A 24,395-nucleotide genomic window follows, 5' to 3' on the forward strand; every position below is an offset into this window, starting at 1 on the left:
TATAGTAGACATTTTAAAATGCTTTGCACAAGAGCTTGTTCCTCAAGAATTGGCTCCTTGGACAATTTCAACAGTATCTCATCATCACGAGCAGTATCTTTTTATTTTGTAATGCTTAAGGGACAAAATTGAGTTATCCCAATTGCTGACATTTCAAATTATGAAGAATCCAGAAAGCAGGAATAAGCAACAACACTCTACACATTGTTAAGTTGTAAAGAAAAAGAATGAACATACTTGATCCATAATGTTCAGACACTGAAAATACAGACTAACTCATCAACTGGAAACAAAAATAATTTCCAATTAACTAATCAATTTTCAGATTATCTCATCGCTGAAATTAAATCTCAAATTCACTCTAAAAATGTTGAGTCAGCATTTCTGACCTTCTTTGCAACAGAATCACAAGTAACAAACAAAAGCCCTTAACTTCAACTGCCATGTAGGCTGAATTTAGTGAAGAAGATAGGTGGAAAGGGCAGAAGAAATGGCCTGATACTTATCTCCTACCACATTTTCTAAAATTAAACAAACACTGACATCATTTAAAATAAACAACATCACGTAACTGAACATTTATGAAAATCTTCCACAGGCCTGCTGAACGTGGAAGGCACTTCTGGAGATTACCTAGTCCTGCCCACCTAGTTTAAAGCAAGGTCAACTAAGGCCGATTGCTTCGGACCCTGGTCAGCAGTTTGTCTAACGTTCTGGGCAGTGTGCTTCAGTGTTCAGTCACTCTTTCAGTAAAAGAAGTTGCCTTACATTTAAATGGAGTTTCCTGTATATCATTTTGTGCTCAATGCCTCTTGTCCTGCTGCTATAAAGCAGTAAGAGCCTGGATCTGTTTTCTGAGCTCTTTCTCATCAGGTACTGATGCACTCACGTAAAATCCCCTGAGGCCTTCTCAAGGTTAAAGCAAACTCAGCTCTCTGAGTCTCTGCCTGTATGTTCCAAACTTTGCACTTTTGTAGAAGCCTACAGCACCTGGACATGGCATTCCAGGGTCTCCAAACCAACCTTACGTTGCTCAGTTTCAGAGACAGGATCAAATCAGACACATCTAAGATAGTGTTGCTCCATGCTGGTAACTGCTGATTTTACACTGAGAGTTTTTGACACAGCAACATCACCAACACAGCAAAATCACCAGTGCTAGGTCAGCTTGGATACAGTTACTTTTCTTCACTGCAGCCTTAACAGTATTTTGTTTTGGATTTGTGACTACAACACTGTGATAGTAGCACAACATTTGTTTTGGCTATTACTGAGCAATAGTTTCAGCATTCAGGCTCTACCTCTTGTTTCCAGGTCTATCCACCCCTCCACCAAATGGGAGGGAGATGGGTGATGCTGGGAGGGGGCACAGCCAGGACAGCTGAGCCAAACTGACGGAAAGGATATTCCATACTGAATGATACCATGTTCAGCAATAGAAGATGAAGAGGAGAATGAAGAGAGAGATGTTAAAAGGATGGCAGAGGGTAAGAACCCAGCTCATAGCAGGACACCTAAGAGTGCCACCTCACTCTCTACCCTCAGAAGAACAGGACAGAATGTGAGAAAACTTGTGAATCAAGATAAAGACAATTCAGTAAGTGAAGAAGTGGCAGGGAGAGAAGATGCAAGTGGAGGTGAAGGCTCAGTGATGCAAAGACAAATCATTCATTACAAGCAGAACTGATGGCCAAACTCTGACCAGCTACCTTAGAAGACCAAACAGCCCTTCCTATTTCTATTCCTTCGTGTCTCTCTTTGGTCAGTATAGGTCTCTGGAAAACAACACTGTACAAGCACCACACAGCAACAGCCTAAACAACGGAGTATATCAACAGTTCATTACAAATCCCAATCATGTCACCATATGGTAAGAATATAACTAGCCAAACTCAATATAGCCACTAAGAACTGATCTTGTCAGTTGTTTCTAGAAAATGTACTAAGGCAATTAAAGGAGCAATTTGTGATCTCCCACTGTGTACGCTATATATAATATTATGTACTGGGACCTTCAAGCATATAGCTAAAAGACCATCTGGTTGTTCTGCAGTGAGCTTTTGTCACTGTGAAGTCTTGCACCTACAAAAATTCTTTAAGTATGATTATCAATGATGGACTGACAGCTTCTTCAAAGAAAATGAGAAATACATCTCATTGTTTCTGTTGCTTTTTTTTTTGAGATTGTTGTATTGTTCTATCATTGGCAAAACAAATGCACTCCAAGTTTCCTCATTCTAAATGGAGTCATCTGCAATTCCTACCAAAGTATCACTTACTTACTACACTGCAATTTAGTAACTTTTTTCCAAAAATGAAAATATTTTTTCCCTTCCCTGTAAATACCCAATTCTCTTATTCACACTTTGAAAGTCCTGTGGAATATTTCAGGAATATAAAGATTTTAGTTTTATCTCTTTCAAATGGAGAAGAACTTCTATTACAAACAGCAGCTTCCAAGACAACACAGCATTCTATTAAACCCCCACACACGACCCATATGATTCACAATTTATAGACTGCAGAAACCAGTTTGCAGAAGAGCACTTCAAAATAAAAAAACAAAACCTATGCACAGTCCTCAAAAACTTTGTTGGTTTTAACTATTAGGACAGCTAGGCAAAATATTCAGTACGCTGTTAAGAAAAACAAAGTCTTATTCCAGTCAATAACTGGTATAAGATACAGAAATCTTACATGAACACAGAATAGACACAATTCTTCTTACCACAATAACTTACCTGTTATAGTATCTGCCTCCCATCATAAACTGATTGTTTGCTGTTGGACATATTTTAAATCGCTGAATATTTTCACTGGTCCGAAAATAAAGTGAATAATCACCGGGTGTATTATCTGAAGGCCTCACAAGAAAACTGCACACCTGGCCAACTGAAAAGATTTGACAGCGTTATTTAATGCTATTTTTGTTTTTAAATAAGTATTACTTATAAATCTCATAAATTTCAATATAAACCAGAAAGAATTGTCCACTTAAAAGAGATACAAAGTTGATGAGGTAAGTTTCAAGAGTGATCCCAAATCAGATGTTAACACAAAATTGTTTAGGTGTAGATGGCAACCTACTTACGTAGCGCCATTAAAACATCTCATAATTTGTTCTCAACAATTCATTTTTCTTCTTATGTTTGAAGCATACATTTTACAGTAAGGGTCAGAAATCTTGATGTTTTCATTTCAGTAAGTATTTCCTCTTTGAAAAGATTTGGAAAGCCTTTATTATATTTTCTTTTGGTCTAAAACTATTGTTTTCTCCTGAGAAAACCTGGTATTTTTTTAATTCATGTATTAATCAAGAAGTATTTTATTATTTCAATGAAGATTATTAAATTAGTTGTACTTAAGAATTTAAATATACTTAATACTCAGCCTTAACAGTCTTCTTCCAGTGTAGTATTCTACTGAAGTAACAATCGCAGAGTCTGATCAAAGACAATGGTGTACTCACACATGAAAACCCACAGGTTTTGTCACACAATACACACAATGGCTTTGTGCTGCTAACTACCCCTATCTCAGAAATACAAGTACCTGTCATCAGCAAATTGTAAGCCTCTTGTTTGGAGATCTTCCCATGGAACCATCTTAACAAAGATGAAGAGAAAAATTAGAAAGCAAGATCTCTTTTTCGTTGTGGTGACATCCAAGGCTCTGGCACCTATGAATTTATTTTAAAAGACCTAATGCATAACAGATGAGATAAGATTATGCTACTTCTATTACACCAACAGCACGAAAAAGGTAAGATTAACAGGCATTAAGTTATTGTCAAGAAAAAACATCCAACACATGGAGTTGATGCTCAAATCTAACTGCATTTAGAGATTTAAAAACAACAACAAAAAAAACAAACAGAAACAACGTTAAAAGGGTAGCTAACGTAATAGGCACTATGTGAAGTTAATCCTATACAGGAATTTCCCAAATCATGAAATCCAAGGCAAAAATAAGGAGGATAAACACAGTAATGAGGAGAAAAAAAAAAAAAAAAAAATCAAACTAATTTTGCCAGAAGCTGTGGGAAAAAAACCTAGGTTTTTCTGAATGAAAACAACTTCAATGTAGAATCTTTTATGCTCTGCAGAGCCCTGTGTAAGAGCAATGTCCCAAGAAATTTCAGTAGCCTCTGTCTAGTCTCAGCCTGATACCAGCAGTCAAAGAGCTGACATTATAGTTTAGGTTCAACACATCACGTGCCACAAGTTAAAATCTCATTCTACCCTATAAAGGGAATCTAAAATTATGGCCTACAGTTCATTACATTTACATTGGCCAGGGTATGGAGCAGAAGGCTCTCTTATGCATTAAAAATGAGCTTTATTTCTAAATCTTTTTTCTGTAAAAGATTTAGAGGATGTTTTCTTGCTACTGGAATATTTGAAGCAATGCTGTCTCCCCAGAATTCCTCTGAGTACCGCAAATATCTGTAAACAGAGTCAACCTCCAAGCATTTAATTACAGATTTCTTAATAAATAAATATATGTTCCTGTATTTTTGAAAGCTCCCTGCTGCCAAAGTGACTAGCAGAACATTAGGAAAGAGTAAGCAAAATAAGTATCAGTGATGTTCTTTTGCCAATTAAGATAACAAGAAATGCCTTATTCAGCCATCACCCTTTTGGAGACTGCAAAGAGGGCAAGAGAGACAGGAAGCAGCAGTTGCAGTTACCACAAGCAAATGCAGGACAGACAACACAGCCAAGCCTAGAGATTTTCTGAAACTTGCTTTGGTCTGTACTACTGAAAACAGTGTAACTGCCAGCAGTCTGCTGTATCACTACAGAATTAAGCCTGAAATGTATCCACTCCAAAAAAAAATTTCAAATACTGAAGGAAAGGGCACAATTATCACACAGCCTTTGGTTTCCACCTTTAAGAGTTATTACATGGAGATAATGAAGATAAGATGCAATTATTACACCACCATTCTTCTGCTGGTACTTTGCTCTGTCTCCAGCATCTGCAGCTGAATAAGTTCTGAATAAGGCTATCTCTAAGGCAAAAACTGCCTTTGCTCCACTGTGCATATTTTGGCTGAACATTACCATACAAGATTCATTGAAGATTTTAACCCATTACCAATAGACATCAATATTACAAGACTTTAAGGTCTATTTTCCACGCATCTTCAGCAGCTGAAACAGAAAAAAAATTCTAAGGCAAAAAATAAGCATCTTCTGTTCACCCTTCCAAAAGCCAAGAAACCTCATAGCTGAAGTTTGTATTTTATGTTTTAATAAACAAACAAACAAAAAAAAAATCCTTACATTTTGCCTTCATGTGGATCTTCTTCTCTTCCCTAATGAGAAAATTGACATATTAAGTGCATGAGAACAGTACAGGTTAGGTCAGAAAATAAACTTCATAGGTTAAGATCTTCTGTTTAAAAAAAAAAAAAAAAAAAAAAAAGACTCTAGGATACTTCTGAACTAAAAGGGCTAACTGCAGTTCTAGGAAAATGAGTTTTCCTCTTCATTCTCTAAGTGGAAATTCAGCCAAAATATGTTCTTTGAGATAATCCTGTCATGTTTCAAGTCCTTCTTTAAGGGTGACAAATTTTAAAACCAGCTTTCCTCAGGTTAACTTAATCAAGAATACAGAAGACTGCAGTTTAATATTCCAGTACTGCTGCCACATCATAACACATATCTCTGAAAAGCAGCTGCAAGTAATTATGCTATTAGCAAAAATACTTAAGACTACACAGGAAAACTTTATCAGGACTCAAAAGCAGTGCTGAGGTTAAAAAAAAAAAAAAAAAAGCTCTTATTATTTAAAACATCCTTTAAACCCTCTTTTCCCTTGCAGTAACTCAATTATCTGCATGTCACCTGGTTAACTTCTTGAGCTCTACCTGTCTAGGTATAATCAGTTCACTGGTATGCTTTTTATCTATTATCCTTAAAAATCACCCTCCTACAACAACGCAAAATTACATTCTGTTCAGATTGTGAATAGGAAACAAAACCCAAATGCAACTAAATAACTCAGATTGTTTATTAAGAGAGGTAAGTCTAGGAAACTGCTTAGTAAATCTGCAGTACCATTCATTTATATTTCTTTGGGCAATACATGAATAAGAGCTTTTTTAATACTGAATTGGGCTTACAGGTCTGTTAACACTATTTTAAAACAGTCAGATTCAATTACTAGGCTTAGAAAAGCACATAACTGGAATAGAAATTGGGGGGTTGGACTCGATGCTCTCTGGAGGTCCCTTCCAACCCCTACAATTCTGTGATTCTGTGAAGCAGTGTCACTGGTTTAGATAAATTCCAGTATTTCACCAATTTACATTTACCATATATATGCATACAAATATAATTTAAGAGACTTGAATATAAAATTACTTACCACTTCCTCTACCAAATCTTCCACAATAAGACCTTGTTCATCTGTCCGAAGGTTTGTAACCCACATCCAACCATCTTCTAATTCATTATGGACAATAAACATGTCTCCTTTAAGGAAACTGAAGAGTTACAGTAAGAATAAAGTTAGAAACAGGCTCATAATAAAAACTTTAAGACAAAGAATTATTGAGCATTATTTTGGCAAAACACTTGAGATAAGCTGCATGTGAAAATATATCAGTTGATATCCCAAGCATGCACACGTATTTTCTCACAGCTATCATATACGAATATTTATACTTTGATTTACATTCAAAATCTAATGCATACTTGAATTCTATCAGCTTGGAAGTATGTTAAGTAGGCACAGAACAGAAATAACACCGCAACAGTATTAGAAGATAGAAACAGTTTTCTTTTATCAAATAAAGAACATGAAAACAATCAAATATGCCATTAATAGTTCATATGAAAATAACATTCCTTACTCCTTAATATTGTTTAACAAACCTAATCTCATATAATGAAAGCCTGTGGCGTACCAATCGTTTATGTTTTCATATACAAAAACAAGTGCTACAGAGTACAGAATAGTTACTAGAACATCCATGCAATTAGCTACAAGAAAAACATAAATAAATAGCACTGAGATGCTGTCATGGTTCTATGTTTTTGTTTTTTTTTATGTTGTTTTTTTGTTTCTGGGTTTCAGTATTCCACATCAAAACATCATGTAGTGTACGGGGCATTAAAGTGTCACTGCCCCAATCCCAGGTACCTATCCCTGTACATTACAGCAGTCATGGGATCTGGCCCTTCTGAGTGGGGGGGGCGCTCTCTTGCTGCCTGGCAGTGGGTGCTGGAGGTGCTTTCCTGGCCGTTCCAAGCTTTTCAGGTTTGAATCGGTCCCGGGAACTCTCTGTCTCGTCTGATTTATTAATCTCAATTTCAATTAAATTGTATATATGGTGTTATCTTGTATTCCAGTATTATAGTAAAATAAGTTTTCCTCCATAGATTGTTGCCGCTGTTCTTTTCCTCCCTTCCTTCCTTCCCATTTTTTGTGGGACTGGGGTGGGGGGGGAAGGGCAGAGGCCTGTCGCCCCTGTCACAGACATAGATTGATCTGCTCAACTCCGTGACAGATCTTTGGCGACGAGGATGGGATGCTCATGACAGACAGATGCTCAAGCAAGCTTCGTTACTGGAAGGATGGGCTAATTCAGTGTTATCACAAACTCAGGTCATATGAGAACGTTTCACAGCAGCACAACAGGACTTCTTAGTTAAGTTAGATGTTAAATCGGGGTACAGGAAATATCAACTGACATTGAAGCTCATTCATTAACTATAAATCCAGCTCAAATTTACACAGCAAATTTCAAAGAAAATGTATCTCATTTGAGACAAGCTAACAGAAAAGTCTTCGAACAGCACAAAGAAAACAAAAAAATCCCAGTGAAACAGGGAATGAATTCAGATTGTAATGGACCCAAATTTTAAGAATGAGTGATTTCCAATTTTGATTCCATTGATTGCATCAGCTCTATTGCAAAGAACTACTCAATAAGTTAATGCATGGAGGACAGAATGAAATCAACCCTGCTTAGAACTCTAATGTTGTGGTTAGAATTTACAAAATTCTAAATTATGATTCAGCCAAATAGCATCTTCAAGTGCATGTTAATTTGATCTAGAATAAACTGAGAAATCTGGTTGCCAGGAACAGAACTATTTTAACCAAGCATGTCTCACAAGCCTAGCACAGAACTCTGCATTTCTTTTGTATTTCACAAAAGGGAGAGAATGTGATTTTCTAAGATTTGTACTATGATAGCAAAGAAACGAAACACTTTTCTCCTGTAAGCTGGTACATGCAGTAAGGTACTTCTTGGACTCCACTGGTATTTTTATTTTTTCAGGTAGCAGGAAGTCTTACTTGCAATAAGCAATCAACTCCTACCAACTTCTCCTCCTCCAAAAGGAGGAAATAATCACCTCAGTGAAGAAAATTCTCATAAAATTATTTGAAGAGGTCAGACTGGATTGCACTGCAAACTTTGGGATACTCTTTGATCTTAATGAGGATATCAAGGAAATAAAGGATATACTTTTTTCTGTATTTTTACAAATGAGTGTAGTTCAGTTTGAAGGTATCTGCAAAGATCATCAAGCCCAACACTACCTTAGGTCAATATTCCCAAAACCAAGCCAATTCTCAATTTAAGTGGAATATTAAATCAACTAAGTCAAACCAAGATTAGAAAACTCTTTCAAACTCTCCCACTTTTCCAATAATCTCTCTCTCCCTCTCTCTCTCTCTCTCTCTCTCTCTCTCTCTCTCTCTCTCTAAAATATCAGTAAAAAAGTATCAATTCCAAGTAACTAGCATATGCTCTTCACTTGGATGTGGGACTGTTGGTTCTGTTTCCTTCCTATGTAGCACACAACAAAAATGCAAAAGAATCACAGTGTACAGACAATCCCTAAGAAATAACAGAGATACTACTGCTGCTAGAAAGGAAATGAGTAACAGTGTAACAAATAAGTAAAACATTAAGATTAGAAGAAATTATACATTTAAACATGGTTCATTCAATACAGAATTTTTGAAGGGGGAAGAGAAATTAGATGGGAAGCAGGAATAATTCTTCCACCAGGTAAAGACAGACAATGAGTTAGACCTTAGCAACTGACAGTCACCAAGCTTCTACAAAATCTATGCTGTAACATTAAAGAACAAGGGTTTTTGTTTGCTTGTTTTTAACACTGCTCCATATTCTTATTTAAAAAAAGGCACTAAATAGGCTATTCTTAAATTTATGAGTAGTCAATATTCACATTCTGGTCCCAGCAATTGGGACTGATTTGGCCTCACTTACTTGCTATTAGTTACTTCTGCAGGCAATTCAGGAAAAAAAAGCCTAGCCCATTTAGCTCAAACACACAACATACGTTTGAATAGAACTCTGTCACACACAGTTACTCTCTATAAGAATGTAAGTCTTTGCAAATTTTACTTCAGAAACATAACATTACATCTTCATAATTAATGCAAATACACAGAAAAAATGTTATTGCTATACCCAATAACAAAAAAAGACATTCTTTAATATAACCATGTATTAAATCTAAGACGTGTCTGGAAAAAAAAATCTTGTTTATCTTGCACACGAATATACATCTTAAAGCATTAGTATTTATAAATACTCTGAGATTCACAACTTCGTGTTATTAAAGCATACCTTATTTCGTCTGTTTCTGGCACTTTGGTGTAAGGCAGAATTGCTCTAACTCTCCTCCTGTCCTCCACAGGCTACAATTTAAAATGAAAGCAAAGATAAAACTTTCTCAGTATTGCTCTCCTCAGCACTTCAGAGTGTCTTAAGAAAAGGACTTGTAACAGTCACTTACATCCCTCCAAGCAGTGTAAAATTTTCAAAGCTCAAAACCACTACAAAAACCACAATTAATACAGCTGGCTTCTAAAGCTGTCATTTCATTTGTCTTTGAAGCACGACAGGTAACACTGGCATCTTCAAAATACATTACGATAGGGTAATTTCTATGTGAGGTGTAGTTCTAGACTTTCTTCCACTTACAAAAGTTTAACTATCAGAAACATCTTTGTTTAGGGGCACAGTTTGCATGGTTTTAATAAATGCTAGTAAACTGAGCACTTGAAAGAAGCCTCACTTTCAAAATCCTTTTTTATCTACAAAATGATCATTTAGAAATCTGTTAGATACACAAGATACCACAAACCAAGAAGTTACCTACATTACTAGATGAGAATCGCACTCTTGTTCACTGACGCCATTGCTACTTTCAGAGATATCAGCAATATGTAATAATGAGTTTTCTCACTGGAAATTTTCAGTAAAGACACTTTGGCTCTTAAAAAAAGTCACTATAAAAATGTTACTCCTTACCTCTGGAGGTGCTACTGGAAATAGTAACTTTTCCCCCTTCAATAAACAGGACACATGACTGTAATAACCAATTAGGTCTGAGAGTGAAGCAAAGCGACGTCCACCAATGTAATAGTCCCCACACATGGCGATAATTCTGTCAATTAAAGAAGGAAGCTTGACACAGGAAACTTCTTGTCTACAAATGGCTTTTTCCTACTTTTTTTCTTTTAAGAAAAGACTCTGAAGCAGAGTGACTACATTCAGTAAAATATAATATTACAAGATCTCTACAAACAGATATGCAATTATTAATTAATTAATGGGTATTTGGTCAAAAACTACTGATAAGTATCAGAGAAAACAAATACGTCAAGACTGCAAAGGAAGCATAAAAAATACAACTTACTGAAACTAAAGAAATTTAACAGAAAAATGTATTTAACAGTGCCCTGGAAAACTGACACAGTGCTTTAGCATACACAACAACATTATTATGTGCATCGTGCAGGACACACAAAAGTATCAAATTATATTAACAAATGAATCTACTTGATTACAGAACGCTGAAAGAACTTCAAAGATTAGTCACTTTCCTGAAGTCATTTAGTGCCCATGCTAAAAAACAGAAATTAAGAAATTACTTTGAAATAAAGAATAAGTAGATATTTCAATTTTTCCAAGATTTGCTATTTGACAGGAAAGAGCAAAGAAAACCTCTGCAGTTGTTTAACACAACAACATTCTTACAGAACTGTTTGCTTATCTTTAAGGGGTCTGTTTTTGTTAAGATGCACATTCACGAAAACACATATCAAAAATGGAAATCATAATCTGTATTCTCACTGCTATTCAGTACAAATTCTAAAAGGAGTCAGAAATAACTGATCTAGGTAAAAGAGTTAACAGCATTAAAAGCATTCCTGTTATGCTCAAGACTCATTTGTGAAACTAAGAAAAGACTTAATATGAAATAATCAGCAGTTTGGACCAGACTATCAGAAGAAAAAAAAAAAACACAAGTATCTAAATCAGTAGCATCAGGCAGACCTGAATTTTTCCAGCAGTGCAGAGACCAGACAGCAGGCTAGAGAATACCCCATTCATCCTTAAACTGCTACCTGGAAAGTAACTGGGAGCTGGGAGAAGACAGTGGTACAGAGACCGAGCAGCTCGTTAAGTTGCACAGTGAAAACAAAGAAAAACTCATCGATGCAAACATCATTGTTTCTGGTACAACTATAAAACATCACTGTCTGGTTTTTGTTTAAATCAAATCTGCAGCTGAGCTTTCAAATGAACTGCATCGTAAGTAGAAAAAATATTCCTACTTTTCTCTTGAATTTTGGTTGCAGAGTGTCAGTTGTTTTTAAAATCTTATGTACACCTCTACAAATTAAAGTCTAAGAATACATACTACTATTCATCATTTGATAAAAATATGAGTAATAAAGTCAAGAAATTGAGGAACAAATTATTACCAAACTGAGCACATTTTGCTTGTTAAGAAAAATAAAATCTAAGAGCTAACACTAATTCACTTTGCAGCTTCCATAATGGAAACAAATTATCTTTAGGATATTTCATAGTAAATTATAGTAGAAGTGCCCTACTTACTTCTTATTTTCTTCTCTAGCTTTGGAAGGAATTTGAAAACAAAAATAAAATCAACTGCCAAGAAACTTATCCCTCATCCAAAACAAGTACGCTGCTCACCTGCAACTGCTTTTGGAAATTCTTACTTCCATTTTTTAACAAGTCACTATTTTCACACACTACAAATCTTTCTACTCAGTCAGCATTTTGAACTAAACGATTGCTTCCACACATCAGCATAAAGCATAAATAAACATGAACCTTCAGAAATGAAATTGTTTTTTAAGCATATTTGACTCTACTTTCAGCACTATAAGAATATAACTAATGATTTAGGCCAGATATTTTAGCACATTTTCTGCCAGATTCCTTGTGAAGTTACTAAACAGACTAGGTTCTAATTAAAATGTTGTGTTTCAGATTAGTAATTCAAGCATAAATTATATCTGTCTTCAAAACACAGAGCCAAACACTATAGGAAGCCTTCTGTAATCACACAAAATCCAATAGGAAAGACTGAAACATAAATATTTCCTCCCATAATATGTGGTATCACTCAGTAACTCACCAACACTTCTGTGAAAAAATGATTTCAGCAGATTGATATGCTATCCATTAATTGCATGGCATAAAAAGCATTTTCACCTGATGTTGACATTTTACTTTTACTGTGGAAATCAATGGTAAAAAAAAAACAGAGGAAGATTGTTTAGCAGTGAACGTTTACCCATTTCTAGTAGGCTATCTGCCCTGATGGAAAAACTACTTCTGCTCTGTGGGATGCAGGAGAATCAAACCCATATTTGCTTGAAAGTACTTAAAGACAATATTTTTGAGTACAGTATTTGTCTTCAATTTGACAGTATTTCTGAGTGCAGTACTTGCCTTTCTCATAACAAAGGAAAGCACACATGCAGCAAATAAATGAGATCTTAAATAACATACCCTATCTCTGAAGCACAGTATCAACAAACAAATTAATTGCTTCAGATAGCCATTTTTCTATGTGTGTATTTTAGGGATGCTGGAATGAATGATTATTTAAGTTCTTAATGGAACTTTCTTTATGGAATTGGAAATCATTAAAGACAATTTTCAACCTGCACTGCCAATATTCAAGTGGATGAGGTTGGCTTCAGTAATAAGCTAATAGTGCAGGACTCCAGAACAATAACAGAAAGCCACCATTAGTATACTATAATTTTCTCCTATTGCTAGGCGAGAGGCTGCTCCTAAACCATTATCTGTATAGCTGAGAAGCCAAAATCGTTAGCTCAGATGACAAGATGCAAACATGACATACTACATGTGTGGTACACTGTCTGCATTTAAGAGAGTTTGTGTCAGTGTTAGATCAGGACCTATGAACTACATTTCATCACACAGCAGATGCATTCAAAAACTCCCTACTTTTGTAAGTCACACACATAGTGGCTTATATGATGGTATCTTGGATAACTCCCTCTAGCACGAGTAAAAGAATTTAGTTTGCATTTGTTGCTTCTATTAATTGTTCTCCTGTCAAAGGTTTCTTCTGTTTCCAAAGAAACTTGCTATTTGGCCTACATTTTTCTTTATTTGCTCTCCTGTTTCGTGAAAATGAACACTGCATTGCAACACTTGATTTGTTAACTAACATTCAAGCTTTTCTAAGCACACAACTCATTTACACTAAAGAATAAATGAACATATGTTCATTAACATACATACACAGCTTGCTAACGCTGAAATAACCCTAGTAAAGAGTTTGGATAAAGGGCTATTTGTTTTTGGAACAATTAATTCTAACACAGGCTGCAAATTGTTTCTAAGCAAACCCTTATTAAATACATAATCTTTTCACTTATTATTTTATTCCTACAATTTAAGGAGACAATCAGATTTGTTAGTACTTTAACACTTAAGCATGTCCTGTGAACTAAAATGACAACTGAAGACCAGATCCAAAACCATCTTCATGGCTAACATAATCTGCATGTTACTTTAAGACTATTCACAACAGCTTAAAACAGGTGTCTCTCTTTTGATGTTGGTTTCCTGCAAAAGGATTCCAGAGTAGCATGCTTTAGAATAACTAAGCACAAGTTAAAAAGTATACCATAAAATAAAAAGTCAAAAATACTCTATTATAATACAGTGCTTATCTGCTGGCATAAGACAATAAGATAAAAATAAGCAGATTACAGTAATTTAAAAGAAAACATTTTGTTCTCACCTGAAGTGATTGACATTTGTTTTACTAAGGAACGAAAGCACAAATGAACCTGGTCTCCGATCACTTTCTCGAATAAGGTAACTTCCAGGTTTTCCTGCCTGCCGAAGACGTTCTTCTGCAATTGTTCTGTCAAGCTTTCCATGATACCACCTGTAAGAAAAGCACAATAATATGTGTCCTTAGAAGTTAAAGTTTTTGTTTATTCTTGTAGAATAGACTTGCAAAGCCAAAGAAAGCTCTCAGAACTGAGGTAACTGCAATTTCATTTAAAAAAATATTTGTTACACACTTACATGTGTGAGCTCTTAATTTACAATAAGTGCTTCTAAGACAGCACAGATTTTAGATAACCTGTTTTGCCAGATAACACATTCTGAATGAACTCAAGAGGCAGAGGCTATATATGTCATCTTTTTCCTCCTCCCCGATTTGCTGTTTTAAACAGAATCAGAGATGACACCTGACTTGAAGACTCTTGCATTTTAATATAAAAATGAAGCCTAGGCTTCATTTCAGGCTGGAGTTGCAAAGTGCCTGTTCTCATCCCACACACACCAATAATCCAGCAGCAAAGCCTGCATCAAATAAGAGCAACAGTAGTAACCAAACCACTGTCCAGTCCCAGAATAGTCTTTCCTAAATCACAATTCATGCCCCATCAGTTACAAGCTAGTGCAGACACACAGCAAATTCGGACCATAAAATATGACAAGAGCACTGCAGTTTCAGTTTGTAAGGTAAAGACAGTTAACAGTGAAGTATTAATCAGCCGTACTTCAGTTCTTTGATTTATATAGCTCCCACCAGAACCTCTCCTAAATGATCCAGTATTGGGTTTACATACACACACAGGAAAATAAAAAGAAGTAAAGGAAAAGCAATTTAAATTTAAAAAGTGGTGTTCTCATGTGCTAATCAAGGAAATGTATCCAGGCCCATTTGAAGGTTGCAGTATGTTCTAGAGCTACATAATGTAGTAATTTATTCGGTCTGCATCCATCAACTAATGATGCTTAGATTCAGACTTCAATTTCTACACTCAGGGAAACACCAGCTTTCATATTGCCACAGTTACACAGTAACTAAATCATTTAGTAATTCTGATCAGCCACTTGATTCTGCCAGATATACACGAGCAGGTAAGAGTTATAAAAAATGAATTTTGGAACAGATGTGAAAAGGACCTTAAAAAAAAATCCAAACAGCTGGGCTGCTGATGAAATCTAGCCAGAAACATTTGTTTTACGAAATGGAAGCGAAAGCAGAAATTTTCCTTGAGGGCAGCTTTTATCAGAGTGAAGATCAGTTGGGACTCTGCAGATAAGCATCACATACTGCAGGAGCAGCAGCACCTGTGCAGATACTGTTTGCCCTGGCAAGGCTGTATTTTTGCTGGTATAGGTCTCCACTGCTTCTCTTCCTCATCCTGAGGAAAACAAGCTAAACCAGAAAAAATGCCACATTGTCTGCACGCCCGCGCAGCAGCTGAGGCTCCGGCAGGCCAACCAGGCTGCAGAGCTGGTGCCTTGCTCACCGCATTCCAGAACCGCACGGCCTTGCTGGCAGGAACTGCCGGCTTACAAACAGCCTGCACACAAGTGGATGGCACTGCTCTGAGAGCCCTCTGTGTAACTGAACTAAATCAGGATGGTCTGTTCCAAACAACCTAGGACAAAGTATTCTGCTCGTCAGTGGGCACAGTGTGGCTAAAATCCTGTTAATTACAAGCATGCCACAACCTGGCTTCGCTCTTCTGGACAGACTGGCTTTCTGAAAGGAATGAACTCCCAGGAGAACCAAGAAACTTTCCTGATCAAGAAATTATTTGAATCCAACATTCCGTGAAGTCTATTTTAAACTAACAATGAGCTCACTCAGCTTTTATTTGTTCCTACTTATCACCCACTTAAGAAAAATAATCATAGCTTCATTGAGAGACATTATCTTTGATGCCAAACTTAAGGCACATTTTCAAAATCTGGATGATGTCAGTAATATGGAGTGCAAATAGGAAGAACAACAAACATACTAGATAAAAAAAACACATGATTACTCGCCAATTAAGTGCTCACCTTTTTGAGATTTCTCACAATAATGGTCACTACTAACCTGGATGCTAACGTATTAAGACCAGGAGCTCTGAACAAAGAGGACGCTCTTGCAGCTGTTGCCCTGCATTTAACTTACAACTGAAGGTAACACACAAGTGCCAGTAGAGCAGTCTATACACAGCAGTGATAACAGAAAACAGCTCAAGTGATATCCTCAGGAAGCCTCTGCAGATAGCACACATCTTCAGAAAACAGGATACAGACTGAAGTACAAGCTTCTATGATACCATGACAGTAAGCAAAACGCTTGCTGGGAAGCAACTGCATTTTTCCAAAGACTGAAGTTTCATCACTAAAGAAACACTTTATTCAAGTGCATAGATTATGTTTTTAAAAGCACATCTTTTACTTCACTCAGCTATCACTTGATCTCAATGAAGAGGTACTCTACAAACTTTCATCACTGCCTTCACATAGTTTAACAGTAAACATGAGTAAAGAATATTCAACAATATTGTCATACTTGTTCTGATTTAAAGATATCAAGTGCTCGGTTATTTTTTTTTTGTATATATCTAGTAGTGTCATCTTTCTTAAAAAACTCTTGCTAAGCCATAGGTTGGCTTTGTTGTGGGTTTTTTGTTTTTGTTTTGAAATACATCCACAGATCAATTTTTCTTTCAACACTAACTAGTGTGACAAGCACAAATTCATACTAGTGAAAAATATCATAATTCATGGTGTTACAAAGGAACACCCACCCAACACACAATGCTATCTGGAAGAAAAAAAAAAAATTACAACAAATAACTGAAACTGTGCAACCAGTCCTAATCATTGCAGTTTCAGAGAATAAAGAGTATAGACAACCTGAAGGACAGGCCACGTCCTCTGACTTTCTTCCTCAATCAAGTATCTCCAGCAAGCTTGAGTTCAGTTTCTCCAAAATGCACTACTGAAACATACTTTTGCCTCTTAGAAGGCTCTACAGAACTAGAACTATCTGTCACAACTTCAGCATTTTCAGCCTAGTGTAATGTACGTGTAGCTGGAAGAAACACAGCCCATTCACAGGAATAAAACTGAGTCCTACCTACAGTATAAGACAAGATTCATTAAAGAAATTAAGGTTTGGATAGGAGGGTGTCAAATGCAAACAACTGTGCAGCTGTTCCTGAACAGAATGTTGCTCCCCTGGCTGAGACTCTTACTGCTTGAGCACTCACAACAGTAACTCACTGCTGTTTGGATGTATATCCTTTATCGCTGCCAAAAGCGATACCCCATCATTGCTACTCACTTCTGTTTTCTTGTCTAATCCTACCTAGGAACACTTATTTTTAACATTAGCTTTCTAGATATTTATATGTTAATAATATGCTTTTCTTGGTTTTTAAGTTAACATTATTAAACAGCACAGAATCGAACAGCAGTGATTTGATACTTTAGATGTTTTAAGGTATGAAAAAACATGAGTAGTCTTGTCACAGAAGGTTACGGAACGATTCAGCTACAGAATGTCTTACCAGCTTTGGATCATAATCTCAGTTGTTGTTTCCATAACCAGCTGTTTAGGCACTGCTGTAACAAACTTATTACTCACACCGTGACCTTTATTTTAATTCTAAGAGTATCAATTACAGACTTCCTTTTTTCAGAAACTAGTCTGATGCTGTGCAAGAAAATACTTCCATCTGTTAGTTTAAATCAGAAGCAGAATATTCATAACTTCAACCCTGTGTACCATAATCTTAGTTACTGCAAGCAAACAAAGAAAACACTGCATCATCACAAGCAGCTTCTATGAAGACACACGCACCATGTAGCGACCCAGGAGAATGCTGCTGGCAGTGCAGCCACAGCAGAGGAGCCAGCACTGGTACCTCTGGTCAGAAGAGGAGCCCAGTGGTTCTCCACATAACACAGAAGAAGCAGGGCAGCAGAAACCCAGTCATACCTGTCCTATCAAATCTAGCCAACACTTCCTTCTGGGAGCAGAAATCTGATCACATCATATCCCTAAAGAAGCTCGTGGTACAGTAACAGGACTTCTGGCCCCACAGACGTGCTACTAAGTCCATTCAAGAGGGACAGGCTGCAAAGCAGATGGTGGAGTTGCCATCTGGAAGGAGGCAGCTGCTACTGTGTGTGGAAGCATGTCACATTGTTCAAACAAGTACTTTTATTTGCATGTTTCCTTTTTAAGTGCAAGAAAAGCAAATGCGGATTTGTTGTTCTATTCAAGCATCTTGCTGTTGCAGCATGCAGCAGTCTTAACTTGGAGACAATGCAGACCAGGAAGAGGGCAAAGCAGGAAAAAGCACTAAAGGACTGCAAAAGTAATTTTCGCAATTTAGTAGAAATGAGGATACAGATAATAAGTGGAGATCTCCCTTCTACTACTTAGAAACATATTACAGCGCAGAGGAAAAATCCATCATCAAATGCTGTATCCTCTTCACTCAAAGCTCATCTTAGCCACACACCTTGCTGCTAGAAACAAAATCCAAAAGAAATAGAGAATTGCTAAGAGATGTGGTCAGAGCTCCCTTCTTAACAATACACAGTCAATGGTTCAATACTTTCTTTTTTTTTTTTTTAACACACACTGCAAACTTTTATTATCACCTTCAGAGGCCACATAAACTGTGCTCCCTTCATAAAGCAAAAAAGAGCAAAGATATGATTACCTTAGACTAGGAAAAATCCTTCAAAAAAGCTTAAAATGGCACAGCAATCTTATCTTGAGTAGTCTCATGGACACATGAAATCAAAACCAACAAGATATCCTGTGCTGTTATTTCTTATCATTCTGTTAATACAAGCCATTCCCTCTCAAACTTTCCATTCTTGGTAATAAACAATGGCAGACCTGACATTCAAATCCACTGTCTCCTTTCAAATTTGCCAGTTCCTCAGTTTGAAGCATATTCTCAGTGCTACCATTTTCATTCCAATGCTGCCCCTTAACACCTTATCCTTCATCTATCGGATTCATAAAGCTGCATTCTATGTAAAGCTACACTACATCCTTTATGTATTCTATTTGCAAAGACCAAGCAGTTCCACTCAGATCTTTGTAAATTCGCTGACTAATTCTGTCCTGCTAAGTCTATCACTCCATAGTCAGCAGTTTTTGACAGGGTCTTTGCAGTTCTCAGCAGTGCAAAAAAAACTTCCTGCCTGAGAAAGCTCTACAAACATGGATCATTTGCTACACTGGCTGCATCTGCAAAATACTGGAAGAAGAAACTAATCTGAAGCTACGCAGGTGTTCTTTGTCCAGTGAAATGGTTGAAATTGGAATGTTCAGTACTACTGTAGGTTAAGTAAGGGTTGTTAATACCTTTCACATACTCACACATTTTTGTACAGAGGCAGAGTGCAAGTAAACCTGATTAAGAATAAATATGCTTATATCTTTTTACTGTTCCAAAACCCCTTGGAAACGCTTGATAGAAACCAGAGCCATGCTGCACTTGAAGACTAGGAACCAAGCAACAGATATCAGTCCCACGCTAGGACTCGCGCATACTCCCCAAAAACCACTAAAACACTTCCAGCAAAAGATATACCAACTGTGGACTTGGGAAAAAAAACAGCCCCAACAAAAATCAGTACATCTTAATACAAAGACTAACCCAAGCTGAAAAAAATGAAGCAAGCTTACATTCAAAAAGCAATAATCTAAACAACTTCGTTAAGACAAGTGAGGTTCCATAAGTTTTTGTACTTTAGGGATAAACAGCTTATGAACAGCATACTATTATTAGAGATGTGACAGCAGCACAACAGTACACAATGCAAGCAAAGGCTCATTTCCAACCCTACCTAGTACCTACTTGCTAAGAAGAACACTGACTGCTATTTCTTTTTTGCAAAAGCAACTTATAAACAAATGAAATACAACTAAAGACACCAAAAAACAACTTGCGTTTTCTTAGTAAAATGTCAGTTCAGATGTGAATTCAGGAACTCAATACAGTTTTTAGCAAGTAGTTTCTCATTTTTAAAAGTTACTCATCTTCACACACTTCCCACTAACAATTTCTAGTCAAAGAAAGGCCTTTTTCTATTTAAACTAAGAGCAGTGCTACTACAGAAACAACGTCAATATTGTTATGCAAATCAAAAGATATTCTTTGACAACAACTGATTAATTTCTAGGATAATAAGAATCTTTACTGCTGATAACTCCATGAAATGCATCATTAGCTCCTTAACTTTCCTTCTCCCTGCACCTTATCCTCTCCTGCATCCCATCTTGGACATTCCCCTTGTCTTTTTATTTTCTGCCAGCTATGCCAGATTTGCTCAATCATCACTAACTGAAACAAATTTTTGCTTCTTAGTGCCAAAGCTTGGCTTTCACCTCCTGGTCAGTGGTACAACTGGGTTAAAACCCAAAGGAATCAAGCAGAGCTTTTTGTTCTGTGCTTCATTCTTGTATGCTAGAATGTTTCTTTGCTTCTTGTCCATGGAGAATTGTTGCTCTAAGGAGATAATCCTGGCAGCTCCAGACTTTCAAGCTAGGAACAATACATAAAGTAAAAGATGTCCAATGCTTCCCACACACAATAGAGATAACAAGAGAATATACTCAATTGCATACAATTCATTCAACCATTGACCCTAACAGTTATGACATCAATAAAACCATGTGTAGAGCAAAGACAGAACCTGCTTCTAAAATTGAATTACAGAACAATTACTGCAGAGGCTTTGTGATGTTTTGGAAGAATTAAGGTATTTCCCATGTATATCTTTGAAACAGTAAAAATAACAAAAAAATCTCTGCAGATTCTTAAAATGAACAAAAATCTCTCAAAGAAAAGATCTAGGGAAAAGGTACTGAGAAATAGCTGTGGTTTGAACAAGTTAATGTTTGTAAGTCACAGTGTTCCAGATTAACAAAATATCTAAATACAAATGCTGTAAGGCCTCCATTGTTACTCATTAACAGAGGGAGATGTACAAAATGAACAGATTTACTTTTGTTCTTAAATTTCATACACAAAAGCCTGATGAAGTTCATATATAAAATAAGCATACAAAACCCAGCAAGCCACAGACAGAATATCCTTTTGTGTGTAGTACATGTGGGTCAGCATTTATATATATGCTTAATTTTACAGGAAACAGGTGGACTCAAAACAATAATAGACCAAATATTTTAGGAAAAGAAAAAAAAAACTTAAATAAATCCTCACAAAATTATATGATTCTTGAGCTGATCATCAAAGACTGACTAAACCCCCACGGCTTCTTGAAATTACTTCGTGAAAGAAAGCAGTGTACTCTACAAGGGAAAGTTCACAGAAAGAACTCCTGTGCAAGTATCTCCAATAGCTAAGGATGAGAGAAATAATATAAACACTCCTGCTGGGGCAATGGCAGTAACAGAAAATCATGGCATTGCAAATACCCCCATGTACTTGCAAAGTCATCTTCTTCAAATACATGCAACTAAAATATTTCTACATTAGCATGTATATTCCAATGCAAGGAAAGTTTACACTTACAAACAAATAAAAACAGCTATCACTTGAGGATGGTTGAGTACTACTGTTTCAATTCAACAAAAATGAAAACCCTAAAAAAAAAAAAAAAAAAACAACTGAAACTTGAAGATGAGAAATCACTTTTTTGGGGGGAAGGGCGGGAGGAGGAGGCGCTTGATTACTACTGGTGCTTTCATTACCAGTGGCTCCTCACCACAATGCTGCTCTTGTACTCCACAGCTGGAGAAAACGAAATGATAAAGATGCTCATGGGTTGGGACAGGAACAGAGAGATCACTCACCTAACTACCATCACATGTAAAACAGCCTCAACATAGGAAGATTAATACAACTTATTGCCTACTGCTAACAGACTGGGGCAGTGAGAACTAAGAGCAAGCTAAACTACCTTCCTCCTACCCAACCACTCCTACCTCCTCTCACTGAGCAGCAGAAGGGAATAGGCAATAAGGGCTGCCATCAGCCTGTAGTGTTTTATCTCTGCCTGTCCTCCGTCATCACTCTGCCCTTGTCTTCCTCCTCCTCTAAAATGTGCCTAGAGCTTTCATGTTCATTTACCAACAGTGGTTTCTACACAGCCTTTAAAGTACACCTATTAAAGTAATAAAATGATAACTTAAAAGGAAAAGTTACATATGAAAGCAAACTGATTACATAATTAAGCAGCACTATGAACTATCCTAGAATTTATTTAAAAAGCAAATTCCTGAGCTTTTACAGTAAAAATTAGATTTGTCAACATAAAAAATATTGAAGTGCTATTTATTCTCCTAAGGATTTCTTGCACTTTAAAGCCTTTTCTATTAGCTGATGTCACTGAGGTGATTCCAGAGTACTTTAAGCAAAGAGGCATCATAACAGTCATCTTCAACTATATAATCAGAACATTTACATAGAATCATTTAGACCATCACTATGAAACAGCTACTGGGAATTGCCTGCCTGTACTTCCACCCAGTTCTTGAACCAGATCAGATATAGCAGGCTGCTCAGAGCCACAGTTTACAGGTTACATGCATCTCCAAGGATAGACTTAATGATCTCTAAAGCAGCCTGTTGCAGTACTCTAACACCAAAGTTAAACAAACAAAAATAAACTTGTTTTCTGTATTCAAGTGTAATTTCAAGTTCTTTTTTTTCCTATCTTCTTTCTTGTCACTAGGTAGCAAGGAGAAGAGCTTTGTTCTCTTATCTTAGCTCCCTCCCACCACCTACAAGATAAGCAAGATCCCCTTTAGCCTCTTACGCAGGCAAAATGATCCAAACCATTACCTTGGTGGTCCTGTGCTGGACCTGGTTACAAGCATTTTCAAGGATAGAGACTTCATAATCCCTAAGGGCAGCCTGTTGAGCATTCTGACTACCACCAAAGTTAAACAAATAAATATTGGGGTTTTTTTCTGTATTCAAGAGTAATTTCAAGTTTTTAATTTTTTTCCTACATTCTCCTGTCCTATCAGTAGGCACCAAGGAGGAGAATTTGGCTGCCTTATCTTTGCTCCCTCCCATCATGTGTAAGATGGATAAGGTCTTCTTGAGTCTGTTCTCCAGGCAAAACAGTCCAAGCCCTTATCTTCGTGGTCCGGCAATGAACTTGTTCCCTCACGTCTGTCTCTCTCTTCTACAGGGAGACCAGCACAACACCTGAGATGTGCCTCAGCAACACTGATCAGAGAGGAAGACTACCTCCCCAGATCCACGGACACAGGTCCTTGTAATGTCACCTGAGACACCACTGATAACTCTTTTTGCTACTCTTTTTTGCTTGTCTGTCAGAACCACTTGGTCCTGACACAGCTGCGAAGAGCCGCTTTCCACCCAGACACTCCCCTGCATGTATTGGTGCTAGCCCTTGTAAGGGACAGTTCTGCATTTCCTCTGCTGAACTTCAAGAGATCCCACACCACTTTACCTCACCCACCAGCTACATCAACCTCTTGGTTCTGTCGCTGTTTGTGAACTTTCTGAGGGTGCACTCTGTCCCATCACTGCGATCAATAACACTATGGGCTCAAGGGTACAATCTGGGGAACATCTGCCTCCAACTTCATTTCATGTCACTGACCACCAAGACCCTTTGGCCCAACTTCGAAGTTGGCTTTTCAACCCACTGCACTTCCACTTACCTAACCTGTGTGCTGTTAACTTATTTGCTATATACTACAGGAGACAGTGATAAAAGCCGTACTAAAGACGAGGTGAACAATATTCACTAATCCTCCAGCACGCACCAAGCCAAGGATCTCACTGTAGAAGGCAATCTGGTTGGTTAAGTTCAATATTCTCCTCAGCAGACCGCTATCCATTGCCTTCAACACAAAACACAACAAAAAGACAGAATAAAGTGAAAACAAACTTTTCTTCCATTCTGGATGGAAAGAGCAGATGTTTTATGCAAAAGGTAAAGAATAGTAAAGGCTGTCTGCATACATATAAAACAGGAGAGGGAACCTGACAAGCATTTGAATAACACTAACATTTCACTGGTGCTGAGCATAATTTGAAGAAAGGCAGAGGAAGACAGAATTGTTCCACTGGAACACTTCTGTGAAGCACAGGGACCACATTAAAACATGATGCCTCCTATTATATCCACTAGTGAAATAAATTCCAAGATTTCTTGGTTTAGTTTTAATAAAGGAGGAAGAAAGATAAGGGATGAAGTGAAAAACTAATGCAGAAGTATGGAAACAATGGACAGGATCCACATTTGAAGAGACCTAAAC

At 36.9% G+C, this 24,395-nt stretch overlaps 1 protein-coding gene across 1 annotated transcript in view; it reads right to left on the reverse strand.

The window, feature by feature from the left end:
• The window catches only part of RASA1 (RAS p21 protein activator 1), a 60,623-nt gene that overhangs the window by 31,121 nt on the left and 5,107 nt on the right, over positions 1-24,395 (reverse strand). The window contains exons 2-8 of the mRNA XM_048932029.1: positions 14,097-14,246; positions 10,307-10,442; positions 9,620-9,690; positions 6,376-6,493; positions 5,289-5,320; positions 3,553-3,605; positions 2,742-2,892 (exon numbers count right to left, since the gene is read on the reverse strand). Coding sequence (XP_048787986.1) covers positions 2,742-2,892; positions 3,553-3,605; positions 5,289-5,320; positions 6,376-6,493; positions 9,620-9,690; positions 10,307-10,442; positions 14,097-14,246 — 711 coding nt within the window. The remainder of the gene's footprint in view (positions 1-2,741; positions 2,893-3,552; positions 3,606-5,288; positions 5,321-6,375; positions 6,494-9,619; positions 9,691-10,306; positions 10,443-14,096; positions 14,247-24,395) is intronic.

The sequence above is a fragment of the Lagopus muta genome, chromosome Z (assembly GCF_023343835.1).
Source record: "Lagopus muta isolate bLagMut1 chromosome Z, bLagMut1 primary, whole genome shotgun sequence".
NCBI lineage: Eukaryota > Metazoa > Chordata > Aves > Galliformes > Phasianidae > Lagopus > Lagopus muta.